Genomic DNA, 27,094 nt, shown 5'->3' with positions numbered 1-27,094 from the left:
GTACAATGCTTCAGCTCCACCTTGACAACGGGCAAATGGACGGTCGCTTCTGTGATTTCCCTGTTGAGGAATTCGCTTGTGCCTCGGTAATGTGTCAAAACCTGCCTGATAAACTATTTATAAAAATGCCAGCACCTGCACATGTTTTAGTGTGGTACCCAGCATACTTTTCAATCTTGCTCTCCTTCCAATCTGCACTGTTATCAAACAGCTTTCAGCTTTAACAGCACAGGATCTGGCAGAGATGTTAAAGTGCAGCCGTTCCTCCAACTCCAGTGGTTCCAGGGCTGAATGGAAACTCCTCCTCACCAAAGCCTCCCATGTGCTGGATGATGCTCTGGATCTTTTAGCTACCATGGTAGAAATCATCAATACTCTCTATTTTTCCATCTTCATCAGAAAAATGTACACCAAATCAATTTTAGGTTTATGATAAAATGTTCACAGGATTGCCAAAAATGCAAGAGGAGTTTGGTGTGTTGTTTAAAAATTTCCGATTGTAGCCACATTGTCATGGATCTATCCTAAAATAAAAGTTCAACATGATGAAAAATACAGTAAAAGATTAGTAAAAAAGTAGCAATAATAGTAAGAAAGGTTTAATTTGCAAAATAAGATCTGTAATTCTATCTAATTATATAAGGTTAAAATGATTAACAGTAAAAACAATCGACAAATCTGTAATTAAAATAATAATCTACCCTTGGTTCTCTGCTGTTTGTGTGGAAAAAATAAATAAATACAGGGATTGTACTTTCTCTTGTATGGTTCAGAAATTTCCCAACTGCATCAGATTTATTCTCTTATGACTGAAGAGGAAACAGAAAAAAAGACCAAAAACTTCAGTGTATCTTTGTTTTCTTTAAACCTGTTCTGTAGATGCTGGATCCCACACAACCTGCTGTATCACTGGTTTTGGACGCTATTCGAGAAATCCGACTGGATTCCTTCAGCGTGTCCAACCTAAATCATCCTGCCATCATCAAGTTGTGGTTCAAGCACAGACTTGGCCAGTTCTTACCTGCTGTTTCCAAAGACTTCCTGTCATGTCTTACCACAAGGGGTCTGAACTGCAGCACCTACCAGCAAATGTAAGTCAGCTTTACTATGGCTCTACCAGACTGGACCACATCTATCCTACGGCTAATTCTGACTGTGACATCATCACATTATGTAAGACAGGGGTGTCAAACTCATTTTAGTTCAGGGGACACATGCAGCCCAGGGCGACACAGTGGTGCAGTGGTTAGCACTCGTGCCTCACAGCAAGAAGGTCCTGGGTTCGATTCCAACACCAGTTGATGGGGTTGGTGGGACCTTTCTGTGTGGAGTTTGCATGTTCTCCCCGTGTCTGCGTGGGTTCTCTCCGGGTACTCCGGCTTCCTCCCACCATCCAAAGACATGCACTAATAGGTTAATTGGTTAATCTAAATTGCCCATAGGTGTGAATGTGAGAGTGATTGTTTGTCTCTATATGTTCAGCCCTGCGATGAACTGGCGACTTGTGCAGGGTGTACCCCGCCTTCGCCCCTATGTAGCAGGGATAGGCTCCAAGCGACCCCCGTGACCCTAATGAGGATAAAGCGGGTTCAGAAAATGAATGAATGACATGTACAGCCCAGTTTGATCTCAAGTGGGCTGAACAAGTAAAGTAATAACACAGTAAGATGTAAATAATTACCCCAGATGTTTGTCTTTGTTTTAGAACAAAAAAGTAAAAGCGCAAATCATGCAAATGCAAACAATATTATGCCTCAGCTTCTCATTCACACATGTGCATTACAACTGACAGATCACAGTGGATCTACAAAGACACAAAACATTTAATAACAGGCTGAAATTTGTTAAAATTCCACTTGTTTTCTTTGAAAAATTTAAGATTTTTCATGGTTGTTTGGGTGGTTATTATTATTATTTTTTGTAAACATAAACATTTTCATCATGTAATTTTACTTTTCTGCACTAAAAACAGAGAAAAAGATGGAGTTGTCATTACTTATAGGTTACTATACTATTATTTTACTTCATATCATAGGAATAATTTTAACACTAAATCACCTTCACAGATGTATGTATGTGAATCATGTTCATTAATGATTTTAAGAGTATCATAAAGACTACAGTGAGGGAGGAATGTCATTGTTTTTTTTTCTTTTTTTTTGAGGCCACTGTGCTTGAATAGCTGTTATTCTGTTTTATTCTTCATTTGTGTGTCTTGCATGTGTTGATTTTGTATGGCTGCCACCTTGACCAGGTCTCTGACCTCAGTGGGACTTCCTGGTTAAATTAAGCTAAATAATAATGATAATAAAATATCCTCATGTCCTTATTCTGATAATCAGACTGCAGGTGTTCAGCCATCTTGCTGCTAACATGACAGAAGAACAACAACATGTGGTCCTAGAGGACTTTATCCTCGTATTCCTGTCTCAGAATCAAACAGGTACTGATTTGTTAATTAAACACATATAATTTTGTGAATATTCTGGAACCTGTGGTACCTTTCAGTACATATATCTACCTACATGTCTGTGTTTCCATGATTTGGTCCAGGTCCAGGCTGTGTGTCCGGCTTCAATAGCAGCGAGTGGCTCAAGAAGAATTTGGGTCCATTTTCCAAATTTTTGTCGCTCATACATCTGCTGCATCTCAACCCAGCCTTCAACCCTGTAAGATTTCATGTCTACTGTCAGACATATCTGTTAGTTGAATTGAAAACCTTCAGCTCATCTCTTTCCTCCACTTTGTTTTTTCAGCTGGAAGCCCTACAGCTCTTGACTCCAAAGCAGATTGCAGAGATGTTGATGTTGAATCTTCCTACTTTACCAGAGAAAAACACACTTATCAATATTCTGTTTGATTACCTGACTGAGTCTCCAGGACAGATGAAGTTTCAGAAGTTCCTGTCCTTCCTTCCAATGGTCGTGGCACAGGTAAAAAGAGTAACACGATTCATCTTCAGTCCAAAATATTAACTTTTACCTCCTGTTTAAAGTATTAATCTTTTTTTGTTTTTGCATTTAAAGGGAAATTTTTCCTGTTCATCGATCAAAACACTGTAAGCAGTTCTCAATGTTTTAATTGACATATGATTATTTAATTACTGTGAAGTTGCACTGTTGATTCCACGTGTTCCTGTGCTGCAGGTTTACCAGAATGGACCTGGCCATGGCAACGGCTCCTCTCAATACAGCTTCAACCATCAGCTACATCAAGTTGACCTTATCTAAGAACATACCTCTAGGTGAGGGTCATACAGAAATGAACACATCATATGATGAAAAATGTTAAAAATATTGGTATTAATGATATTAATTATCAATTTCCTGAGGGCTCTGCACAATACAGTTCTATTTAATCTAATCTAATCTAATCTAATCTAATCTAATCTAATCTAATCTATAGACACTGTATAAGAGTCATAAGGTTTGAGGCTGATATTGTCAGTAAATGGACTTAACCTTCCAATCTAAAATAATAATCATAGAGAACTGAAGTCCTGCCCCACGGGGCCTGAAGTAGGAAAAGATATGAATGTTGGTCAAATAATATTTTCATTCTAGATGACAAACAGGAAGAAAACTCCAAGGCACGCTCTTTAAAAATTGCAATGCCTTTATTCTTACACTACGGTCATGTCTAGACCTAATATTTTCATCCTGTTTGAATTTCGTCACCTTTCACGTGAATGATGTTTGTCAATTTGAAAAAATAATTTTATGAGCCAAGAAAGGCACAGTTAGTAGAGATAGTAAAGAAACGTGTATCTCCTGGTACCATGTGTAGTGAGGACTATGAAGATGACTTTAATTGTCTTTTAATCCCTTCTGATAATAATTACAACACAAACTGACCTCTATTTCCCTGTGCTTCTATTACAGGTTGCATCATATACAGTGGACAGGTAATTTGTGATGTGTGTGTTCTGTATTTGTGTAGTCTTCTTCTACTGACAGTAGCCTTTTAACCATTTCATTTCTTCCTATCCTTAGTGCAATGTCACTTTGACAAACGGTAAGTTGTGTTATTGCTTAATAAAATCACTTATTGAATAATTAATTGGCATAAAAACATTTAAGTGTCATTAATAATAATGGATGTATTTGCTGTGTTGTACAGAGACAGACATTTGTGTTGGAGTGAACAGGTGAGATATTTAAAACAGACACTAGTTAGTATTATTATTATTATTTTAACTAATATAATGTCAGTAATATTTCTTTGTAATTTCTGAACCACAGTACAATGCTTCAGCTCCACCTTGACAACGGGCAAATGGACGGTCGCTTCTGTGATTTCCCTGTTGAGGAATTCGCTTGTGCCTCGGTAATGTGTCAAAACCTGCCTGATAAACTATTTATAAAAATGCCAGCACCTGCACATGTTTTAGTGTGGTACCCAGCATACTTTTCAATCTTGCTCTCCTTCCAATCTGCACTGTTATCAAACAGCTTTCAGCTTTAACAGCACAGGATCTGGCAGAGATGTTAAAGTGCAGCCGTTCCTCCAACTCCAGTGGTTCCAGGGCTGAATGGAAACTCCTCCTCACCAAAGCCTCCCATGTGCTGGATGATGCTCTGGATCTTTTAGCTACCATGGTAGAAATCATCAATACTCTCTATTTTTCCATCTTCATCAGAAAAATGTACACCAAATCAATTTTAGGTTTATGATAAAATGTTCACAGGATTGCCAAAAATGCAAGAGGAGTTTGGTGTGTTGTTTAGAAATTTCCGATTGTAGCCACATTGTCATGGATCTATCCTAAAATAAAAGTTCAACATGATGACAAACACAGTAAAAGATTAGTAAAAAAGTAGCAATAATAGTAAGAAAGGTTTAATTTGCAAAATAAGATCTGTACAGGGTGGGGAAGCAAAATTTACAATGAACATTTAGTTGTTTTTTCTCAGCAGGCACTACGTCAATTGTTTTGAAACCAAACATATACTGATGTCATAATCATACCTAACACTATTATCCATACCTTTTCAGAAACTTTTGCCCATATGAGTAATCAGGAAAGCAAACGCCAAAGAGTGTGTGATTTGCTGAATGCACTCGTCACACCAAAGGAGATTTCAAAAATAGTTGGAGTGTCCATAAAGACTGTTTATAATGGAAAGAAGAGAATGACTATGAGCAAAACTATTACGAGAAAGTCTGGAAGTGGAGGAAGCAACAAAAATTGTACCAAAGCTTTTATTAAAGCTCTCAAATCCAAAATCCTAAAGGATCCAACCAAATCCAGGAGAAAAATGGCAATTGAACTTGAGGTAGACAACAAGACCGTTAGAAATGCAGTAAAATATGATTTGAAGTTAAAATCTTACACAAGAACACCAAAACACTTGTTGACAACAGCAACAAATCCAACTTTAGCAATTTTTTGGAATCATGTTTATGGCCGCCTTCTAACCCAGATCTAAACCCTCTGGATTCTGCTGTTTGGGGTGTTTTAGAACATGCTACCAATAGAACATCACACAGCAATGTCGACTTTCTTAAAGATACTGTTAAAGAAGAATGGGAGAAGTTGTCACCCCAATGTTTGAGGAACACTTGCACAAGTTTTAGGAAGCGTGTGAAGGCAGTTATTGAGAAAGAAGGAGGACACATAGAATAAAAACATTTTCTATTATGTACATTTTCTTGTGGCAAATAAATTCTCATGACTTTCAATAAACTAATTGGTCATACACTGTCTTTCAATCCCTGCCTCAAAATATTGTAAATTTTGCTTCCCCATCCTGTAATTCTACCTAATTCTATAAGGTTATTATGATTAACAGTAAAACCAATTGACAAATCTGTAATTAAAATAATAATCTACCCTTTGCTCTCTGCTGTTTGGATGAAAAAAAAAAATACAGGGATTATACTTTCTCTTGTGTGGTTCAGAAATTTTCCCAACCAATCAGATTTATTCTCTCATGACTGAAGAAGAAACAAAAAAAAGACCAAAAACTTCAGTGTATCTTTGTTTTCTTTAAACCTGTTTTGTAGATGCTGGATCCCACACAACCTGCTGTATCACTGGTTTTGGACGCTATTCGAGAAATCCGACTGGATTCCTTCAGCGTGTCCAACCTAAATCATCCTGCCATCATCAAGTTGTGGTTCAAGCGCAGACTTGGCCAGTTCTTACCTGCTGTTTCCAAAGACTTCCTGTCATGTCTTACCACAAGGGGTCTGAACTGCAGCACCTACCAGCAAATGTAAGTCAGCTTTACTATGGCTCTACCAGACTGGACCACATCTATCCTACGGCTAATTCTGACTGTGACATCATCACATTATGTAAGACAGGGGTGTCAAACTCATTTTAGTTCAAGGGAAATGTACAGCCCAACTGGATTTCAAGTAATAACACAGTAAGATGTAAATAATTACTCCAAATGTTTGTCTTTGTTTTAGCACAAACAAGTACAAGTACAGATCATGCAAATGCAAACAATATTGTGCCTCAGCTTCTCATTCACACATGTGCATTACAACTGACAGATCACAGTGGATCTACAAAGACACAAAACATTTCATAACAGGTTGAATATTAACGTTTGATGTACATGGATGTTCATGTTCTCATTTTTTGTGAAAAGATAGTCTGTAAACGTAAACATTTTGATGACACAATTTTACTTTTTTACATCTAAAATGAAAAATAAGGTTATCATGCTATTATTTTGCTGGTCTGATCCACTTGAGGTCATATTGGTTTGTATGTGGCCTTTGAACTAAAATGGTTTTGACACCATTGATTCTTAGCATCTTCAGTGTAAATTTCACATTTCACAAATCAAGGTTATTATCGTTAACGAAAACTAACGAAATGACGAAAACTAGAATTGAAAAAACATTTCCGTTAACTGAAATAAATAAAAACTATAATTAAAAGAAAAAAACGATAACTAACTGAAACTGTATCGTGTGCTTACAAAACTAACTAAAACATATAGAAATTATAGATAAAATTCCATTCGTTTTCGTCTTTGTCAATGTTGGATTGATATGAAATCGATTTATTTTGCTCAAGCAATTTTATCTGGCGGCACCAAACGGCACTTCACAGTCCGACACTTGTGTTCACTTGTGGTTTAGAGTCGTCTTCTGGTCCCCACTCTACCTGGAAACATGGAGACTAAAGCAGCAAAGTCCTGTATGGAATTGATGTGAATATGACAGCAAAGAAGATAAAAAATATGAAAAAACTAAAAATAAACTATAACTAGGCATTTAGAAAAAAATAAAAGCTAATAAAAACTAGCAAACCTGCTCTATAAACTAATTAAAACGAACTGAATTAGAGACAAAAAAGTCAAAACTAAATAAAACTAAACTATAATGAAAAATCCCAAACTATTATAACCTTGTCACAAATTCATTTCATGGGCTGGATTGGACCCTTTTGGCCCACAGGCTGCATGTTTGACACCCCTGATTTATGATCCTTAATTTAACACTTCTACTAATTTCTGACCCTTCAGTTTGCAGATTTTGAGTGGTTTCAAGTCACATATGCCACTGCCCACACAGATGCTCGTCTACACACACTTCATTCAGGTTTTCCTGACCAGGAATGACACTGCAGGTAAGAGCTTGACACTCCAGTCATTAAAATGGTGTAGTGGGTTGTAAAAGAGAGAAGAAATCATAGTGACCTAGGAGGATTTGACTGGTAATACCCAGAACAGTGGTGAAGGCTGACTCCTTAGGGCAGATCACATGAGCGCAAATGTCATAAACAGTTCCAGGTTTAGGTCCTGGCCTCTTTCTACCTCTACTCTATAATTTCTGATAAAGTATAAAATGCCTGTTGTGGAAATTTATATGTCCTGATTTGCTATTGGTGAGAAATAAATGCCGTCTTAGCATAAGAGTTTGTCTTTGAGAGGTTTAATTCTTTGCAGCAAAGGAGAAGAACAGTCAGAAAGTTGGACTACTGATTTATATAACAGTCTGCATCATCATTATCCATCACTGAGTAAAGAAGCTCACTCACCCCCAAAGTTCATATAAATTCTTAGAGTCAGTGAAGAAGCTGAAAAAAGATGAAAAATGTGAAAAACATCCTTGGTACCAGTTGCTTCCAACACACAGAGAGGTCATAATGTTAAACTTTCCCTCCACAATGCTGAACTGTATAGATTATCAGTGTTTTAATGAAAATGCATGTCAGAATCAGAATCAAAATCAAATTTATTGCCAAGTAATTTTTACATTACAAGGAATTTGTCTTGGTTCTGTTGGTGCAAACAGTTAAAAGAAGCAGATATCAAAAATAAAAAAAAATAAGAAGAAGAATATAGAAAAACAGACGTGTTTGCCTTCAGAAGTGGAAAAGAGAAAAAAGGTATTATATACATATATCCACTACCATATGTGCTGAAAACTGTGGTGATAAAAACAGTACATGAAACGCCTCGGCACATGCACTGGGTCATGTATTTAAATGATATCTGGATGATTTCCTGTGTCTTTTTGTTTCAGACCCCTACTGCAGTTTGCACATTAACAACAGTGGTGTATGGCTGCAGAAGAACTTGGGGGCTTTCTCTGATCTTGTGACCTTCAATGACCTACTGAAGCTCTACCCTGACTTTTCAGCGGTACTGCCTCTGCCTGTGTTCAAACTTACTTTACACTGTTCATTTGCATCCCAGTGTCCTCTGTTTTGATTCTTTGTGGTTGTGTATGTGCACACAGATGGAAGCCCTGCAACAAATGACAGTCCGACAGCTAGCAGAGGTGGCTTCAACACCCAATCAGCTGGCATCTCCTGCCCAGGTCGTCATGGTGATGAATCATGTACCCAATAACCTGTTTGCTGCCTTTTTTGATGACTTTTCACCTGCCATCATGGTGAGCCTGATTCAGAAAAACACTACAAGGGATGGGAATTGATAAGAATTTAGAAGTTCTGGTTCCATTATTAATATCACATGTTGATTTGATTCTCATTGGATTAGGGAATAAACTATAGTACACATGGTTTTGTTTGCATTAACTCTTTAATGTCAAATATACACTAAAAGTTTGCATTCGATTTGGACAAACTTCAAAAATATAATATTTTAGTTTTTATTATTTCTGTTCCAAAATGTTATTATTATTTTGTCAACCATAAATTTAATCATCAATCATAGATATTCCTCTAAAACATAAAATAATCTGGTTTATATTGTATTATGTGTTTCTGTGCATAGAACAAATGCCTCCTGGGCTGTAATGTTTTGTCTTATCTTGGTAAAATGCACCTTACCACTGGTAGAACTTCATTTTACATGGAGTAAGAGCAAAATAAGAAAACATTAGAGAATCTCACAAATATATTGGTACTAACAAAATAAGAGAATATAGGATACGAACAAAAATAAGAGAAAAAATGATCTCATATGGTTTCTTGTGTGAGGGTCAAATGTTTTTGTACTGAGTGACTTAAAGTTTAACCGAGTTAATAAAATAAAATTGAGGTAACATTCTATTTCTTTAGCGTCATATATTAGACACTCTTTACAAAAGAAAAACTCCAAAAATCAAAATTCATTTTGATTGTCTGTATTACCACTAGTAATAATAAATGTCTAAAAGAACCAGAACTATCACCAAATACAAAATAACTTTTATGTTGCTAAATGGAGAAAATAAATTAGTTCTTAAAGCTGTTAAATTATCTGAACCTTCCTTTGTTTGCTTTCAGGGTCATGAAAACATGATTCCTCATATGGTGAGGTCAGCCATATTAGGAGTTGTGTTCCAACGAGGGAACCTCTCCCATCACTCAGTGGGAGACTCAGCTGTGTTAGTGTGGCTCCATAACCGCCTGCGGCCCCTGCTGGTTGGACTGGACTCAAACCAGGTCGCACCATTCTTCAACATTCTCTTAGGAAGAAACTGCAGTACCGAACAACAGGGGTAAGAAGGCTTCAACAATAGAAAAGTTTTCACATGTTTTTAAGAGTAAAGAAAAAAAATGTTTTCTTTGTCATGTCTGTTTCAGAATACAAGTCCTGAATTCTACTATTTCATCTCTGAGTGAAGATACAAAGAAGCAAATCCATGACCACATTATTGAGACACTTAAAGGTAAAGCAAGTAAATAAAAGCTGAAAACAGGTCATCATGTCCATGCATGTGCTGATGTCAGCATAGACCTAGACAGCATAGACAAATTTCAGCCACTATAAGTAAATGGGGAAAAAAAAAAAAAAAAGATTTTAAAAATTTATTTAAAAAAAAAAATGTAATTTTGATCTACTTTTCCCAAAATGTATTCACATTTATTCTGGGTCACTGACAATCTATAAACCCAATTTAGTATGAACTGTACCAATAGTTTTTCTGTTAAAAATCAAAGAAACAAAACAAACCAAAAACAATACCCCTTGCCTTCCCTTCGGGGGGCGGGGTAATAAGTTTTACTCATTAGAAATACAGTGGAACCTCACAGTATGAATTTCATTTGTTCCATTCTGTGCTTGTTTTGCGATTTAGTCATTTTGCAAATCAATTTTCCCCAGTGAAATTATTTGAAATATAATTTATCTGTTACAGCCCCCAAAAACCACCTCTAAATTCTTTTTGTAAGGGTTTAGAGTTAGGCCTCACCTTCACCACCGTCTGCACTTGTAGGTCATGTCATTTAAAACCTAATCTGGATAAATCTGCTCTGTTCTGTTTTTTAAAATGTTCTGAAAATGCCCCATACCAGACCACTGTCATTAAATAAAGCAGCCGCACGACCTGAACTGCATTTGTCTGGAGGATTTTATTCAACAAAATCAGAATCCTTTTTCCACTTTGCCAACACCTGTCTTAATTTCCTGGTAGAGATCATCTCCTCCACTACACTATCCTCATTCAGGAATTTCCTAATCTCCTCCTCCATCTGAAAGCTGGTTCTCCTGAAAGTGAGCTAGGCTACACCTGTTGGAGGAACACTTGCTCATACTGCGGATTTCCATTTGTATTGCGAGACAAAAATCCTCAAGAGCCGCGGCTCTTAAAGTGAATTTCTCGTACTACAGTGCACTTTTACTGCAAGGTTCCACTGTAGAGACAAAAAGGAGTTTCACTTTGTACCAAATCAAACCAACATTTTTAAAACGTGTATAACAGACTGATGAGACACTTCAGTGATTAAATACTGTCAAATATACAGAGATGGTCTACAGCTGTTTGTCTGGGGTTTAACATGTTAGTTCAGATCCAAACGAATCAACAAACTGATCAGTTGATGCAGCTGACCATCAACTCTTGTTTTGTGTTAAATTGCTGTTTCTAGTAGCTTCGAACAACTTGTTTAGCTAAAACATTTAGCAAAATAGCAATCCCATTTGGAATATTATATCACACATTATAGTACACATTATTTACACTTTATACACATTTTCATTATAGTTGGGTTAATTTATAAATGTTATAAAGGCGAAATTTTAAGAATTGTAGCTTTAAATTTATAGTGATTTTGCGTTAGTGTCTCCATCTTTAGTCATGTGATGTATTTGTAAACTGATGTAACTGAGTAAAAGAAGTGTAACGTTCTCAAAAAAAAAAAAAAAAAAAAAAGGACCAAATTATTGCAATGTGAAAAATTATGGCACTGTCTTTTAAATCGTCTACAACCTGTCACAGTTTTTTCTTTCTGCCATTGTAGGAGGAACGCCTCTCCGTTGCTACGGTAACAACTACAACCACAGTTTCTATGGTTTCCTGGAGAGCCAGTTCATGGGATTTCAGTTCCCCAACCTGACCTCCTTTGTGTCGCTGATGCCTCATGACAGAATGCCTCTGGTTTGTGTCCAGACAGAAAAATGCAACACATAAATAACAAGATGACACAGATGAAGATAATGATGTGTTTAATGTTCGATTTGTCTCCAGCTGCTGAACTCGATGCCTCCATCAGATCTTGGTGCTTTCCTCCGTCGTCCTGATACCGTAGATAACGATGCAATGCTCTGTGCGATCTACCACAACTACGACAAGACACAGATATTCCTGGAGGAAGTATGTAACGCACACTCACACATAGCAACATAATGGAAACACCTGGAGAAAAAGCAAAAAATAAGAAAACAGTGGTGAACCCCACACATCTATGAATGAGAAAATGTGAAAATATGTAAGATACAAACAAATTTAAGAGACAATTAGTTCTTATGTGGTTTCTTGTGTGAGGCCTAAACATTTCTACACTGTATGACATAAACTTGAACTGAATTAATAAGTAAAACCAAGTTAATATTCTATTTCATTCACATATTTTATATATAAGACACTCTAATATGCAAGTGGGTTACCTGTGGCTCCTGGGACACATATGGCTCTTTAGTCATTTTTCAGTGGCTCCCTGTGGCTTTTTTTTTTTTTTTTTTTTTTTTTTTTTTACATTTTACTATTATTGTTGCATCCATAAAGTCATTCTAATGTGATGCAATTGTAAAATGTAGACCATACTCTAGCTCAGGGGTGTCAAACTCATTTTAGTTCAGGGGCCACACACAGCCTATTATGATATAAAGTCAGCCAGACCAGTAAAATAATATAAATAATAGGATAAGAACTTATAAATAATGTCAACTCCAAAGTTTTCTCTATGTTTTTGAGTGAAAAAAGTAAAATTCCATAATGAAAATGTTTACATATACGAAGTGTACTTGAACATAACATGAACAAATTTGAACAATCTGAAAATTCTTAAGAAAAAACATGCTATGTTAACATTAACAATATTACACCTTAGTTTATTATTTATAACAGCACATCACAACTTACAGATTTAGTAACAGGCAAAATATTATTAAAATTCCACATACTTCTCTGAAGACATTTGTTCATGTTATTTGCATTTTTTTGTAAAAGGCTAGTCTGTAAATGTAAACATTTTTGTGTACACTAAAACAAAGAGGAACATTTGCAGTTTTCATTATTTAAAGGTTATTATGATAATATTTTACTGGTCTGATCCACTTTAGACTGAAATGACCTAAAAGGATTTTAACATCCTTGATTATTAATATCTTAAGTGTAATTTGTGCATTTCACAAATACATCCCACGGGCTGAATTGGACCTTTTGGAGGGCCGGTTTTGGCCCCCGGGCCACATGTCTGACACCTGTGCTCTAGGTGAATCCAAAAATAGAAATAGTATTAGCAAAAGTGGACTTATTTTTCATTTATGACACTGAAGATATTCATCTATATAGTCCATTTCAAAGAAATCCTTCACATACAAACAATTTTTATTGCACAACACAGTATTGACAAATGACAGCTTCTCACAGTCACCACTTTTAGGTAAAACGTATTAAGAATTTTCTTTTCTTTTGGCTAAAAACAGATTTTGTTTGTTTTTTTTTAAATTTCTGTCCAGAAATGGCCCCTTAGATAGGACAGGTTGTCGACCTATGCTCTAATGTAAAAGATAAACTTCAAAAAACTGCTTTTCATCTTCTATATCCCCACTAGTAACGTGAAAGAATCTAGAAGTAGACCCAGCTAGAATGTAACTTTTACGTTTCTCCATAAAAAAATAAATTGTGTACCCTACTTGAAACACAGTGATTATATAATAATACCATTTCAGGAGGATCTTCCGGTGGATGTACAGAGGCCCACACTGCCTTGCGTCTGGCCCATGGCTCTCACCAGCACCAAGAGGTCAGAGGTCAATGCATGGTTTGACCGAAGCCTCCGCCACTACCTGACCTTCCTCACCAAGAGTCTGATCAGCCCGAGCAGCACATACAATGCATCCTGTCTGGCCTTTCAAAAGCTGTATGTTTTCCTCTGACAACACTCCATTTGTTAATAACCTCCCATTGTTTATATTTTCTAATCATGCGACCTGATTTAATTTTTTTTTTTTCAGGGTCTCGGTGATGGGCAACTACAACTATACTGCTGCAGACTTTGTTAGTCGAGATATGTTTGATACGATCAGAGTGTACCTCACCTCAGGTCAGCTTTCAAAGTACAGAGAGACCATGTTATAATGAATGGCAATAGTTCCTTTTCCACCAACATTCTCAGGAACTTTTATGACCAGGAACTTATTTACCTGGGTAAAAGTATTCTTGGTAATCTGTGTGGTTTTCGCCGCACCTCAAAGTTCTGGAAAATTTATTAAAATCAAGATCAGCTGTTTTGAATCACTGACTCAAAGTCCCGCTGAATTTCTTTTCAATATATTTGGCAAATATGTTCGACAGGGTCCAGGCTGTTTTAATTGTATTCACTGAATACACTAGTGTGTTCAGATGGACAGACAGATGATTACAATGCACTTGTAGGAGCAACACAAATACGCACAAAAGCTCAAATGAGCGTATTCATCAAATGGACTTCGTCGTCTGTACACTTCTCGTAGCTTCTCTTCTTTTGCTCCATTTTCCAAACACAAACAAAGTGAAACTTGTAGGAATGGAAAAAACAAGTTTTCAGATGTCCTTGGATTAAACATTGTGGGTCCATGTAAGTGTGGAATGCTGCAAGTGTGTTCCACCAATCAACATTTTTCAGCGCAGAGCCCCACCCCCAAGTCCCACCCCCCTACCAGGAACTTTTCTCAGGGAAAGTTTAGGGTTGAGAGAAAGTTTTTTTTTTTTTATCCAGGTGAGGGTTTGTATTGTTTCTGTACTTACCTGGCCTGCTTTCATAGACTTACTCAGAAATAGTTGAATATTTGATTCCAATAAGAATCCATCTTTTGATGCCATACATTAATATTCTAGAACTATCTAAACCTCCAGATGCTGCTACAGCTGCAGCTGAACTCACCCCCATCTGCCATCACCTTGCACCATCAATATTTCCTAAAAATCACATCAAAGCTCTTTTGCAGTTTCATCAACTTATATATTATTCATGCAAATAATACTTAAATAGTGCCTTTAATACATATCCAGCTCCATAGAATGACCAGACATGACTTTTGACCTGAACTCATTTGAATATCATGTAAAATACAGCAAAATCATTAGGTTTGACTTTTAAAATCTAAAAGAACATTCTTACCCACCTTGTAGATTCTATTATATGTTAAACACACTGTATTTCTACATGAAATATATCAAGCTTTAGAGTCTATGAGGAGGGCAAGATGTTCAATTTGAAGGCAAACTAAGAAGGTTTAAAAATTATACATTACATGCAGAAGTGAATGGAACATCCCAACTGATCACCTAAACATGTCTTATTTACAAATGTTCTATTGTGATTATGATCATAAGAATTTGTTGCTTTAATGGAACTCCTTTCCAGTTGAGTAAATCATGTCACTATTAATACAAAAGAGTTCCAGACTTAGAATTACAGACATTATCAGGCTAAAAGGGATCCATTTTGGAGATGCTTGATATTACTGTTTTGCTTCAGCAACTGAGATATGCATCACTGAACTTGGTCCAAAATTATTTTCTTGACATAATTATACATTTTACTGAGCCAGACACACCCACAAAAACAAATAGGATACCAGAACATGTCCTTTCAGTGGAGATTCGTCAAGGTTTTTCAATATCCCATTTACAGTTAAAGTTCCTGTGGTGGAAAGGGGGTTCATGTTAACATTGATTGTAACTTTGCAAGATTGTGGTATTGCTACTGTTTAGAACTATGTTTTGCAGAAACAGGGCTGGTCTCAAAGCTTTGGAATGCCTGATTTTCCCAGAAAAACATGTCTCTTCTTCTCTGTTTTTAATATTTCATTGTAGCTTCCAACCCAAGGTGTTACAATGCCACTGATCCAGAGCTGAACTCCACTGCCTGGTTTGCTGAGTACATTGGATTCTTCTTTCAGTTTCTCACTCTGGAGGATCTGCTGATGCTTGGATCTTCAGGGGTACTGAACTGAATGTTATTTAGAAAACCTCAGCTAACATTGAGTCCACTGGAGGGACTGTGATACTTTATCACTGTTAGATAAGTGGATAAATCACACGTGCATATGTTGTCTGTAGGTGATCCAAGTGTTCACCGTCAACCCTGCAAACATCGCTCTCCTCAACCACTCCTCCTTACCTCTGAACCTCACCAACTACTACACGGAGCTCATTTATCTACAGGACAGCAACTTCAATCCCTTAATGTGAGTCTAAACCAGGGGTCTCAAACATATGGTTCATGGGCCAAAACCAGCCCGCCTAAGGATCCAATCTGGCCCCTCAGGATGATTTACACTGAAGATATGAATCAATTCATTTTAGTTCAGGGGCCACATACAGACCAATTTGATCTCCATAAAAACCTATAAATAATAACAAATCAAATGTTTTTATGTTTTGATTAAAAAATTACAAAAGTAAAATCACATTATGAAAATGTCTACATTTACAAACTATCCTTTCACCAAAAATGCAAATAACCTATAAACAAAATTTAATTTCATAAGAAAAATAAGTGCAATTTTAACACCATTATGCCTGTTATTAAATGTTTTGTGTCTTTGTAAATCAGCTATGATCTGTGAGTTATAATGCACATGTGTAAATGCTAAGATGAGACGTAAACTGATTTTAAATTTAAGGTTGTTCATGATTATTCACATTTTTTTGTGAAAGGATAGTTTGTCAATATAAACATGATCGCAGTGTAATTTTCCTTTTTTGTACTAAGACAAAGAAAAATTTGGAGTTGTCACTATTTATAGGTTTCTATGCTATTATTTTAGTGGTTTGATTCATTTGAGATGTGACACAAAGGTGGTAAAGGGGTGGACTCAAATGCACGGTGCTGAAGGGAAAAAATGGGTTTATTTAACAAAACACAAATTAAACATTTGTAAGGGATTAACAGAAATCACAAATCAAAACTTAAACATGGGAAAAACAAAAACCTGAATTGTAGTCAGAGTCCGAAAGGGGTTAATGTCCGGGTTATGGAGCGGATGGAGAAGATAATGGACCAGCGCCGCACGACTGCATGACCACGCCTTAAATAAGCTTGATGATGATGATCTGCAGCCGTGCGGCGCACAACAGGTGGGTCTGATAATGAATGAAATAGAGAGGGAGGAGCACTGGCATAGACCGTGACAGGATCAAATCAGTCTGCGTGTGGCCCCTGAACTGAAATGAGTTTAACATTCATAATTTAAACAAACAAAATAATTTACTACAACTCTGAACCCCTCAGTCATCGTCACATACATGAACGTTGCTGTAAGGCTTGTGTGTGATCCATTCTCTCTGCAGACTTCCTCTGATATGTCGCTGTGTTGCTCCTGGTCCAGCCTTTATGCAACTGACAGCAGCACAAAGTTTAGAAATTCTGTCCAACCTGACCATGCTGTGTACAGACCTGGACCCACAGGTAAGAAAAGAAACATTTTATTCTAGCGAGTAAGTGTTTCTAAGGTTTGAAAGAAATGAAAGAAAAAAAATTGAGAAACAACCAGAGAAGAGGACAAATACATCAAAATTGGTTTTTAAATAGCATTAGATATTCAAGGGTCAAATAAAATAAAATAAAATAAAGAGACTATGTAGAGAGAGGTAATGATGACATGAATTGTGAATAGTCTTTCTGTTGACATATTTCCTGATATAGTCTTACAAAAAATGATATCATTACTAGTTAAATTATCTTTTAAACTGACAAACATATGTGTACATGTTGTATAATTTCAGCAGGATAAAAGAAAAATGTGTGTTTTACCAATGACTGGGCAAAGTTGTTTGTAAGTGTGTGATATAGTGACACCTAATGGTGAAGTTACACATTGCAACCAAATGAAAATGCTCTACCTTCTCCTGTCAGTGAAAAATCCTAATTAGAGCCATTCTGGCTTTTTAGTTGAGGAGAGATTTACTCAGACATCATAAGCAGCTATAATACACATTACTACTGGATTCTATGACATAAAAAAGGAGAACAAGCTGTGAATTGTGAGCTACTGTAGGAACATAACACACTCCTTAAACTGTTTTTTCTGCCTCTGTAGATGCAAAAAGCTCACTCTTAAATAATGGAAAACATGACAATCCTTTTTGTCCTATTGTGAAAATACATGAATATGTGTGTAGTATGAATTTAGTATTCCATTTCTTCAATTCTCCTGGATCTTATGGATATTTAACTTTTTTATATACACAAGTACAAGCCCTCAGCATATTTATTTAGAAATTATAACTTATTTTTTCAGCCTACCAAAATGCAAGTTACATGAAAACTCTAAAATAATACGTATTGAAATGAACAAATGATGGAATTATTGATTTTAGAAAGAGAGCCGTCAACAGTATTTTAATTTATTGTATTTATTGTTTATTGTATATGAGCCGAACTCTCTTTCTTCTATACTGTAAAATCAATTTACCTACAGGTGCGAATACAGAAACCTGAACCCGAAATGTTTTAACTGACATACTACCCATCTCTGGAAAATAACTCATGGTTTCAGACAAGACGGGTCACAGAATTTTTTTTTTTTTTTTCTGACAGTTTTATTAGTCAAATACAGTGGATGTTTTTTGTGTGTCCTCACAAATCTAAATGCACCTAAGTACATTTGCATTTATTTCTGTCGTTCCTGTAGGTCGCTGCTGCTTTGTCAGGGAACTTTGGTGACAACATTGACTCCTCTACCATCTCCGCCCTTGGAATGGAAAGCAACGGCCTTTCCACCGGTCAGATTAACATGATCAAAGCTAAAGACCTGATGGCTTCCCTCAGCATACTCAGCCGCGTTACAGACTGGAATGAAGGCCAAGCAAAGGCCATTATCCGGATTCTGATGACCACAATGACGGTAACTTTGTTCTCCTTGTGAGGGTTGTGTCTGGACCAGGAGTGTCAAACATACGGCCCGTGGATCAAAACCTGCCCACCAAAGGGTCCATTCCGGCCCATCTGATGAATATGTGAAGTGCAAAAATTACACTGAAAATATTAATAATCAAGGATGTTAAAATCATTTTAGTTCAGGGGCCACATACAGACCAATATGATCTTAAGTGGGTTGACGATCAGAATAACTTATAATAATAAATAGTTAGCTGAATAACCCAATTTTTTCCCCTCTATTCTTAAAGTGAAAAATTACAAAAGTAAAGTCACATCATGAAAATGTTTGCATTTATTAAATGTTCGTTACATACCAGTGGGCTGTGTGCTCCTGTCGATGGGGAACAGATCAATGAACAGGTTGATTAGAATAGGTCGCAACCGCCATATATAACCTAAGGCAACCCCGCCTGCTCTAAATATAATTTGCCAGACTCATTTAACCGTAATGTAAACATTACTGTTACCAACAAAATTAAATAAGAAATATGTAAACATTTAAAGAAATTTAAAGAAACCAAACTAACTGTTTGGCTATTTCCGGCAGTGAAGTTATTTGGATCCATGTACTCAGTCTTCACAGTTTTTAATCTTGTTATCCAGAAGTCTTAACATTAAATATCCTTTCAGAAAAAGATGACTAACCTATGAAAATAATGAAATCTCTGAAGAAAATTTGATCTCAAGTAGGTCAGATCAGTTAAATTAAATTGGAATAACCTATGAATATTGAAAAATGCCAACTTTGTTCTTGATTTAATGTGAAAAAGCAAAATTACATTATGAAAATATTTACATTGACAAACTATCCTTTCGTGATAAAATGTGGATAACTTGAATAAACATGAACAACCTGAAATGTCTTAAGAAAAAAAAAGTGCAATTTGAATAATATTCTGCCTGTTCCTTAATGTTTTGTGTATTTATAAGTTATAATGCACATGTGGAAACGTTAAGATGATACATAATATTATAGAAATTGCATTTATTTTTCTTAAGAAATTTCAGGTTGTTCATGGTTGTTCATGCTATTCGTATTTTCATAATATAATTTTACTTTTTTCTCACTGAAGCAACAAGAACATTTTGCATCATTATTTTTAGGTTATTATGTTATTATTTTACTGGTCTGACCCTCTGATTTGGGGGAATGTGGACCTACTGAACTAAAATGAGTTTAACTTTCATGGTCTGGACACATCCCAGCTTAAAAAAACCCAAAAACCAAAGTTATGTTCTCACTGTTTTTTTTTTTCATCCCACCAGATCAACAACGCATCGTCTTTGCTCATGCTGGGCTCTCTCATTGGGGGCGTTCCGTCATCAGTCATCATCAACATCAGCGGCTCCCAGCTTCTAAATGCAGGCGGAAATAATGCGTTCGTTACACACTTGATATCTGCTCCACAGATCATACAGCAAACTTTTGTTGCTATGGTAACACCTGCTTTTTCATCTCATTCACAAAACCCTCAATGACAAATAACAGCCAATAATGTAATAATAACCTCCAGACAATTGAACCAATGATGTGAGACAGTTTAATAGACTGTAATGACATTAAGCTTATTTATTTTTTGCTTTTTAAATTATGATCTAAGTTAATTACTCCTACTGTAATTTTATATTTACCTGTATTATGTTTTTTGACAGTTTTTCCCAGTTATGATCTAAGCTTTATTCATTATCATTTGATTAATTGATGACATTTCTCATTTGCTGTCAAAGCACTTTATAGAATTGCTGTTTTAAAAAGTGCTACATAAACAAAATTATTATTATTATTATTATTATTATTATTATTATTATTATTATTATTTCCAAACATGAAAAAAGCATTCAATTTTAGCATTTTTGTTATTACTCTACAATAAGGGGGCATTAATTAGCATTTGTTCATCCAGTAATAAGTATAAATAAACAATTAACAAATGAGTCTAGTTTTAGCAATGTTAATAGCATCTTTAAAATACTGTATGTATGGTGTATAAATAAATATGAGAAAACACTTTATAATAAGGTTCACCCATTAGCCTATAGCTAACTCATGAACTTCAGCAGCACTGCTCAAATTTAGTGAAACTAAAAATAATGTTTGTATTTGTTAGTGGAAGAAATCAGAAGAAACTGTATATATTGATGTAAAGGATGAGAACAATCAGATAAGATGGATTTTGCTTTCTTATACCCTATTTGGGATTATCATTATCATTATTATTATTATTAGTAGTAGTAGAAATAATAAAAAACTAAAGTAACAACAATAAATAAGCATTTCACACTGGATAAACTGTAATAAACACTAAGCAACAATGCACAACAGAAATTGCACAGGTCAGTATATATTAATACAATTAAAATGTAAGTATTAAGTGTTACTAGCTTGTACTGAAATTATTTATCCATTAATTATCAACTATTGTTAATGGTTTTCAAAGCATCAAATAATGTTTATTGTTGTACCCTTACAGTACTTTAATTACCATTAAATCATTCAGTAAAACAATCACTTCATCAGTTTTTAAAACCTGTTTCATTATAAGTGTAACTGTTATTTTACAATGACAACATTTTATTCCATTATTAGGTTTTATTACATTTTCAATCAAGTTTAAGGCAAATTTGATTAAATTCACTTCAGTTATATTTACTATTGTGAAATTTTTAGAGGGCTTTACCATCATGAGTATTAACAAACGTGGCACTTTGTTTCTCAGATTGTTAAAATAAATGAAAACAGTGAAGTGATTGTTGACAACGTCCCTGATGATTTGGCCTCTGAGATCCCTCGGGCTTCGCTGCTGGGCTTCTCGGGTACCAGCAACTTCCTCAAGATCAACAAAAAGAAATGGAAACGCCAACAGGTAAAGACAAACACAGTGAAATGCACAATGTTTTTTACTTCCCCATGTTTTGAATGGTATAAAACACCATGTATTTTCTCTTAGGTTGAGCTGTTCTTTGGTGTTGTTGCTGTAGAAAATGCGACCTCAGCTGTGGGAGGAACCGCCAAGTAAGATTTCATAAAAAGTGGCTTTACATGAAACAGGAAATGTGTGTATGATTTAATATGTTCATGGTTACAACGTTTGTGTGTATATTTGCAGTTTGTCGTCCTCAGTGCTTCAAGGGTTCACATGCACTGCAGTGAGGACTATCCAGGAGGTGCAAATCAAGAGACTGATCAAAGCCTGTCGCAGGAAGAATAAGGTCACCCTGGTGGAAACTCAGGTGAGAGAGAGGGGGATGTAAAAAAAAAATTTGATAATACAGCACGGATTTTAGTTAAAACCAGGTGTAGAAGATTCTATTTCCAAGCACTTGAATCAGAACAGAAAAACCACTGATACGGTGGAAACAAAATATATTATTACCCCAGCCCCCTAAGGGGAGGCAAGGGGTACTGTTGTTGGTTCGGTTTGTTTCTTTGTCTTGTTGTTTGTTTGTTAACACTCTAGCAGCAAAACTATTGGTTGAATTCCCACCAAATTTGGTTTATATATTGCTAGTGACCCTATTTACAGTATATTGCTAGATCTCATTATATTTTTGGAAAAGTAGGTCAAAGTTCAAATTTTTTAATGAATTTTTCAAATCTTTTTTTTCCCCATTTACTAATAATAGGCAAAATTTCAAATGTCTGTAGCAGCATACCAATTCATTCATACCAAATTAGGTTTATAGATTGCCAGTGACCCAGAATAGATGTGATTACATTTTGGGAAAAGTAGGTCAAAGTTCAAATTTTCAACATCTTTTTTTTTTTCTCCCATTTACTTGTAATGGGCGGGATTTCACATGTCTATAAAAACAACAATTTTGTGTCAATTTACTTCAAACTTGGCACATATATAGAGGCAATTGATATGCTGACATCAGCACATGCATAGACATGATGACATCAGCTGGATCGATGCCAAAATAAGCTACAATACGTGCGAGGGGCAGGGTTTGTTGTCCCTGGCACCACTTTTGTATAATATTATTATTATAAGGACACACAAAAGATGAAACTTTATTGATCTCACGACAGGAAAATTCATGGGTCAAAGCAGCAACAGGATAAAGAAAAAGAAAATGTGTAGCTTAAAGATTGTGCAAAAAAAACAACAATATGTTTGACACTCGTGCGCTAGTCCTTCACACTGCACATTTAACCCTTTATCAGGCAAGTGACTATTTCTGGTCATTTCCACATACACTGCAAGACAGTGACAGCAACAATTCCAGTGAGGACAGTGAGTCAACAATCTCAGGTGCAATGTGGTCTACAGGGTCTGTAAGGTCCACCTCTGCATGAACAGTGAGTGTTCCTGCTTTGTTAGGTACCATGAAGTAATGGTACTAATGGAAGGAATGATGTTCAAAGGGAGAATGTAGATGTGAACAGGGGTCTGGATTAGCAGTTATGGTGGTCCAGTGTTCTAAAATACCATACAATCATTTTTTATATATACTACTTTGATTTTTTATTTCTTTTTTTTTTGCCACATATGGTAAAGGAACCAAATATGGTAACTTCATTGACCTTGATTTTCTACATGACAATAAAGAAATTTGAAACATTTCACAAAAGTAATTCTTCAAGTAAGTCTTATGTCCTTCAATAACACACTAAGGTTGAAAATGTGAATTTCAGAGTATTTCTATGAGTGCCTTACTAAGGGTTAAGAGCATTTAAATGTCTGAGTGCAGCAGAGGTTCTGATAACAGCATGTGTGTTTCATCAACAGTTGACCTGCATGTACAACTACATCAGAGGTGACTCCGACGTCACCAGCTTTGAACTCTTCCCTCAAGACGTGCTGCTGTATTACGAGTAAGTTCAGGATCATGTTTATTAGAATAGAATAGAATAGAATAGAATAGAATAGAATAGAATAGAATGTTTTTATTGTCATTATACATATGTACAACGAAATTAAAAGAGACAACTCTCTAGTGGTGTTTAGTGCAAAACAGTTTAAAAGAAAAGAAAAGTGTAAATATATAGAGAGAATAAAAACCAGCATGTCATCCAACCAAGAAACAGTAGAGATAAATATATATTGCACTTTCACCCTGGTTGGACACTAAGGATATATGTTAAATATATATCCTTATTTGAGGTCTTGCCACTGCAATGTGTTCAGTACCCGTATTGCACTTGGGTAAAACATGCTGCTAAATCTGGAGGTGCGGGTGTTGGATGAAGATAAAGATGAAGATTTGTTTGGAAAGCTGCCGCCTCAGTGAGTCGTTTTGTGTCCTTGTTGTGTCCACAGTTACTCCCTGGTTCCACAGAGCAAGTGCAGGTCGTATTTTGAACAGCTGTCAGATGCAGATTTCTCCGTCTTCTCCAACGTCCTCAGCTACAAACGAACCGCTCTGTTTGACAACGCACGGAGCTGCTTGGTGAGTCAAAAGTACAAAATAATTCTTTTTTAACCTCCTAAGACCCAGCTATGGGTTTTCTGTCCACATTTGTAGACGAGAGTTTCACAACTTTATCCAAAAAAACAAAAAGAAAAGAAAACTGTCCACCACAAAGGACATTCCATAAACATTTTAAAAACTGCATCTGAAAAAACTGTTGCATCATGATGTTTCCAATATAGGTACTTATTCAATAAAAAACAAAAAAAGCTTGTACTTTGCTGACATTTCCTGGGTCTTAAGAGGTTAAAATATCAAATAGCCACACTGGACTCAGTTTAGCCATCTGCTAAATTCAGCCTGGTTCTCAGATAGTTGTCAAAATAGTTGTGTGAGTTTAGTCAGATGTCGCTTTATACTGAAACAGTCGAGAAAGAACATGGACTGTTAACATGAACCCAACAAAACTAAATCAGTGAGTCCGTTTATATTCACACTAATACTCTGATCGTTATTGATTTCTGGAGTTATCACATTATTTGACTGATCATGTAAACAGCTTTATCAAAGAGCAGCAGTAATCTGATTATGAGACCAGATTAACACAGCTGGATCTCCCCAGTACTCCAATGAATTCATGCATGTATACCTGTTAATCTGATGTGTTTCATTCTTTAACATCTTCTTCTTTAAGAAAAAACAAATCATAGAAAACGGAAGTGACATAGTCAAACGTGAGCAGAAGATGATAATAGGAGGTTTGATTCCACCATCAGAATGTACATATGAAAGAAATCTGATACTGGACTAAAACATCTAAACCAGGTTGTTTCACTGATGGTATTTCTGAAGTGCATGTAAACACAACACATCAGACTGTTGCCATTATCTGATTACTCCCAGTTATTGGATTTTTATGGTCACATAAACGGATTCAATGTTGGCGTCTCCAAAAAGGTAGATTTATTTTAATTTATGCCAGACTCAGTGAAAACAAATAGATTTTTAGAGCGTTTAAATGTAACCCAAAGAGCTCCACCAACATAAAAGCACTTTTTAAGGTTAATTTTAGATCCAGAAGCCATTCTTACATGTATGTAGAAAGATAAGTTGACATTAGATTTTCTCTTTTGTGAAAAGCAAGAGGTCCTATTTCTATATTTTAAGAAAAAACTCACAAGATTAAAGTCACACATACAGTATATGAGAAAAAACTCAAATATTTTATCAAATCAAGATTAATAAATCATAAATCATACTAACACCGTGCTATTTGTTGATAATGAGCTTGCAAAGACGATTCTTCTTTGTTAATTTGATGTATTTAAAGAAAATCAAACTGAACTAAGATGTTTAATGATGTATATGTGCATGTCTTGAAGGGTATAACAAACACCAGCTTGACTGAGGATAATATATCAGTGTTGGGAAACATGTGCTGCACCCTGGACGGTGCCTATATTGAAAACTCTGATCCGTCAATCTTGGAGAAACTAAACAACTGTCCCGAACTCAGCAACGCTCAAGCAACCGCTGTTGAAACTCTGCTGGTGAGCGGGAGAACGAAGTATAGGTAAGTCACCAACACCCAAGAAAATAATATCTTAGTAATAGATTACAACAGTCAGCTTGTTGTTTTTGTACCAGATTCAAAGATTCAAAGATGTTTTATGTCAATTCATTAGATGCATAGGACATACTGAGAATAGACATACTGTTTCTCTCTCACCTTGTTAAATGCTACGCATTAAAAAAATAAAAAAAAATAAACAAATTTTAAAAAGAGATAAAAAGATTTGAATAACTATAAGAATAAATAATTGGTATAAAGAATAAATTATAATAGAATAGAAAAAGCAAATGTTAATCTAATCCATTCTCTATTCCATTTCTAAACTGAAGCCTTTGGTCATCTCCTTATTTCTGTGCTTCATCAGGGACATTTTTGCATTATTTGTTTGTTTGCTTGCTTGCTTGTTTATGTCCATTTTCCTGATTTTTTTAGACTTTCTTTTTTTTTTTTTTTTTTTTTTCAAAATCTCCACACAAGCCAAAATTAGCCTAATTTAAAGCCATTAAAACTGCAGTTTTTTTTTTTTTTTTTTTTTTACCATGGCATAAAATTATACATGCTGCTAGCATCAAGCTTAAAATCTTATTATTAGAATGGCAATAAAAGAAAGAGTCTGATATTAACAGATTAAAGTCATAACATTTTGTGATAGTCACATTGTTACAAAAATTAAGTCAGAGTTTTAAGATGTATGACATTTTTAAAAAGAAATTAAGAAATCATGTAGCTTCAAATAATGATGAAGTGATGGGTGAGTCTGTTGACTCAGCAAATGACATGTGTGCTTCAGAAAAAGTTATTATTTTCATATAATTACAATGTTATTCTTATTAATATATTTATATAAATATTAACACTATGTTGTTTATAATATTCTGACTTAATTTTCATAATGTTTGACCTCAAATATTTGTTGTCATCCTCTTCGTCATCATCGTGAGGTTCTATCAAGAATCAATAGCAAGATGAATTTGTGAGGTTGTCAGGTTCTGCTGCTATGTTAGAGTCCTGTCGTTTTGATGCAGGGGATCAATTTCCCAATAGAGTTGGGTGGTACTTTCACTGGAGGAGAGCTCAACTAATTAAATCAGTGTTTTTCAACCTTGGGGTTGGGAACCCACGTGGGGTCACCTGGAATTCAAATGGGATCGCCTGAAATTTCTAGTCATTGATAAAAATAAAAAATAGGAAATTTACTAATAAAAAATACATGGTGAGTTGACAGAGACAATCCCAATCCATAAAAGACATGACAAACTGTGAAGCTGAAACTGAAGCGCTGTGGTACTGTTTATCTTTCAAATGTTCATTGTGGTCAGTTTCAGATGCTGCAGCTCTTTCATAATTCATAGTTTGAGTTCTTGTTTGTTCAGTATTAA

At 35.5% G+C, this 27,094-nt stretch overlaps 1 protein-coding gene and 1 long non-coding RNA gene across 2 annotated transcripts in view; one reads left to right on the top strand and one right to left on the bottom strand.

The window, feature by feature from the left end:
* The window catches only part of mslnb (mesothelin b), a 77,694-nt gene that overhangs the window by 39,788 nt on the left and 10,812 nt on the right, over positions 1 to 27,094 (top strand). Inside the window, exons 46-79 of the mRNA XM_030126689.1 lie at positions 2 to 86; positions 212 to 358; positions 880 to 1,091; positions 2,343 to 2,443; positions 2,554 to 2,669; positions 2,757 to 2,933; positions 3,027 to 3,058; positions 3,147 to 3,244; positions 3,882 to 3,904; positions 3,993 to 4,014; positions 4,120 to 4,147; positions 4,242 to 4,326; positions 4,452 to 4,598; positions 6,007 to 6,218; positions 7,488 to 7,591; positions 8,491 to 8,609; positions 8,707 to 8,862; positions 9,701 to 9,915; positions 10,001 to 10,086; positions 11,657 to 11,793; positions 11,884 to 12,009; positions 13,590 to 13,780; positions 13,875 to 13,963; positions 15,718 to 15,845; positions 15,964 to 16,091; positions 17,197 to 17,314; positions 18,540 to 18,752; positions 20,054 to 20,224; positions 21,505 to 21,651; positions 21,736 to 21,800; positions 21,895 to 22,018; positions 23,521 to 23,606; positions 24,052 to 24,181; positions 25,525 to 25,715. Coding sequence (XP_029982549.1) covers positions 2 to 86; positions 212 to 358; positions 880 to 1,091; positions 2,343 to 2,443; positions 2,554 to 2,669; positions 2,757 to 2,933; positions 3,027 to 3,058; positions 3,147 to 3,244; positions 3,882 to 3,904; positions 3,993 to 4,014; positions 4,120 to 4,147; positions 4,242 to 4,326; positions 4,452 to 4,598; positions 6,007 to 6,218; positions 7,488 to 7,591; positions 8,491 to 8,609; positions 8,707 to 8,862; positions 9,701 to 9,915; positions 10,001 to 10,086; positions 11,657 to 11,793; positions 11,884 to 12,009; positions 13,590 to 13,780; positions 13,875 to 13,963; positions 15,718 to 15,845; positions 15,964 to 16,091; positions 17,197 to 17,314; positions 18,540 to 18,752; positions 20,054 to 20,224; positions 21,505 to 21,651; positions 21,736 to 21,800; positions 21,895 to 22,018; positions 23,521 to 23,606; positions 24,052 to 24,181; positions 25,525 to 25,715 — 4,209 coding nt within the window. The remainder of the gene's footprint in view (position 1; positions 87 to 211; positions 359 to 879; positions 1,092 to 2,342; positions 2,444 to 2,553; positions 2,670 to 2,756; positions 2,934 to 3,026; positions 3,059 to 3,146; positions 3,245 to 3,881; positions 3,905 to 3,992; positions 4,015 to 4,119; positions 4,148 to 4,241; positions 4,327 to 4,451; positions 4,599 to 6,006; positions 6,219 to 7,487; positions 7,592 to 8,490; positions 8,610 to 8,706; positions 8,863 to 9,700; positions 9,916 to 10,000; positions 10,087 to 11,656; positions 11,794 to 11,883; positions 12,010 to 13,589; positions 13,781 to 13,874; positions 13,964 to 15,717; positions 15,846 to 15,963; positions 16,092 to 17,196; positions 17,315 to 18,539; positions 18,753 to 20,053; positions 20,225 to 21,504; positions 21,652 to 21,735; positions 21,801 to 21,894; positions 22,019 to 23,520; positions 23,607 to 24,051; positions 24,182 to 25,524; positions 25,716 to 27,094) is intronic.
* Positions 5,422 to 25,880, bottom strand: LOC115414058 (uncharacterized). Its single transcript, XR_003934557.1, has 3 exons — positions 25,787 to 25,880; positions 8,409 to 8,422; positions 5,422 to 5,432 (listed from the first exon to the last, which is right to left on the bottom strand). It is a non-coding gene; the product is annotated as an uncharacterized LOC115414058 (long non-coding RNA).

Source organism: Sphaeramia orbicularis, chromosome 1, assembly GCF_902148855.1.
Source record: "Sphaeramia orbicularis chromosome 1, fSphaOr1.1, whole genome shotgun sequence".
Lineage (NCBI taxonomy): Eukaryota > Metazoa > Chordata > Actinopteri > Kurtiformes > Apogonidae > Sphaeramia > Sphaeramia orbicularis.
The sequence above is the reverse complement of the archived record's forward strand: the minus strand, read 5'-3'. Positions and strand labels throughout refer to the sequence as shown.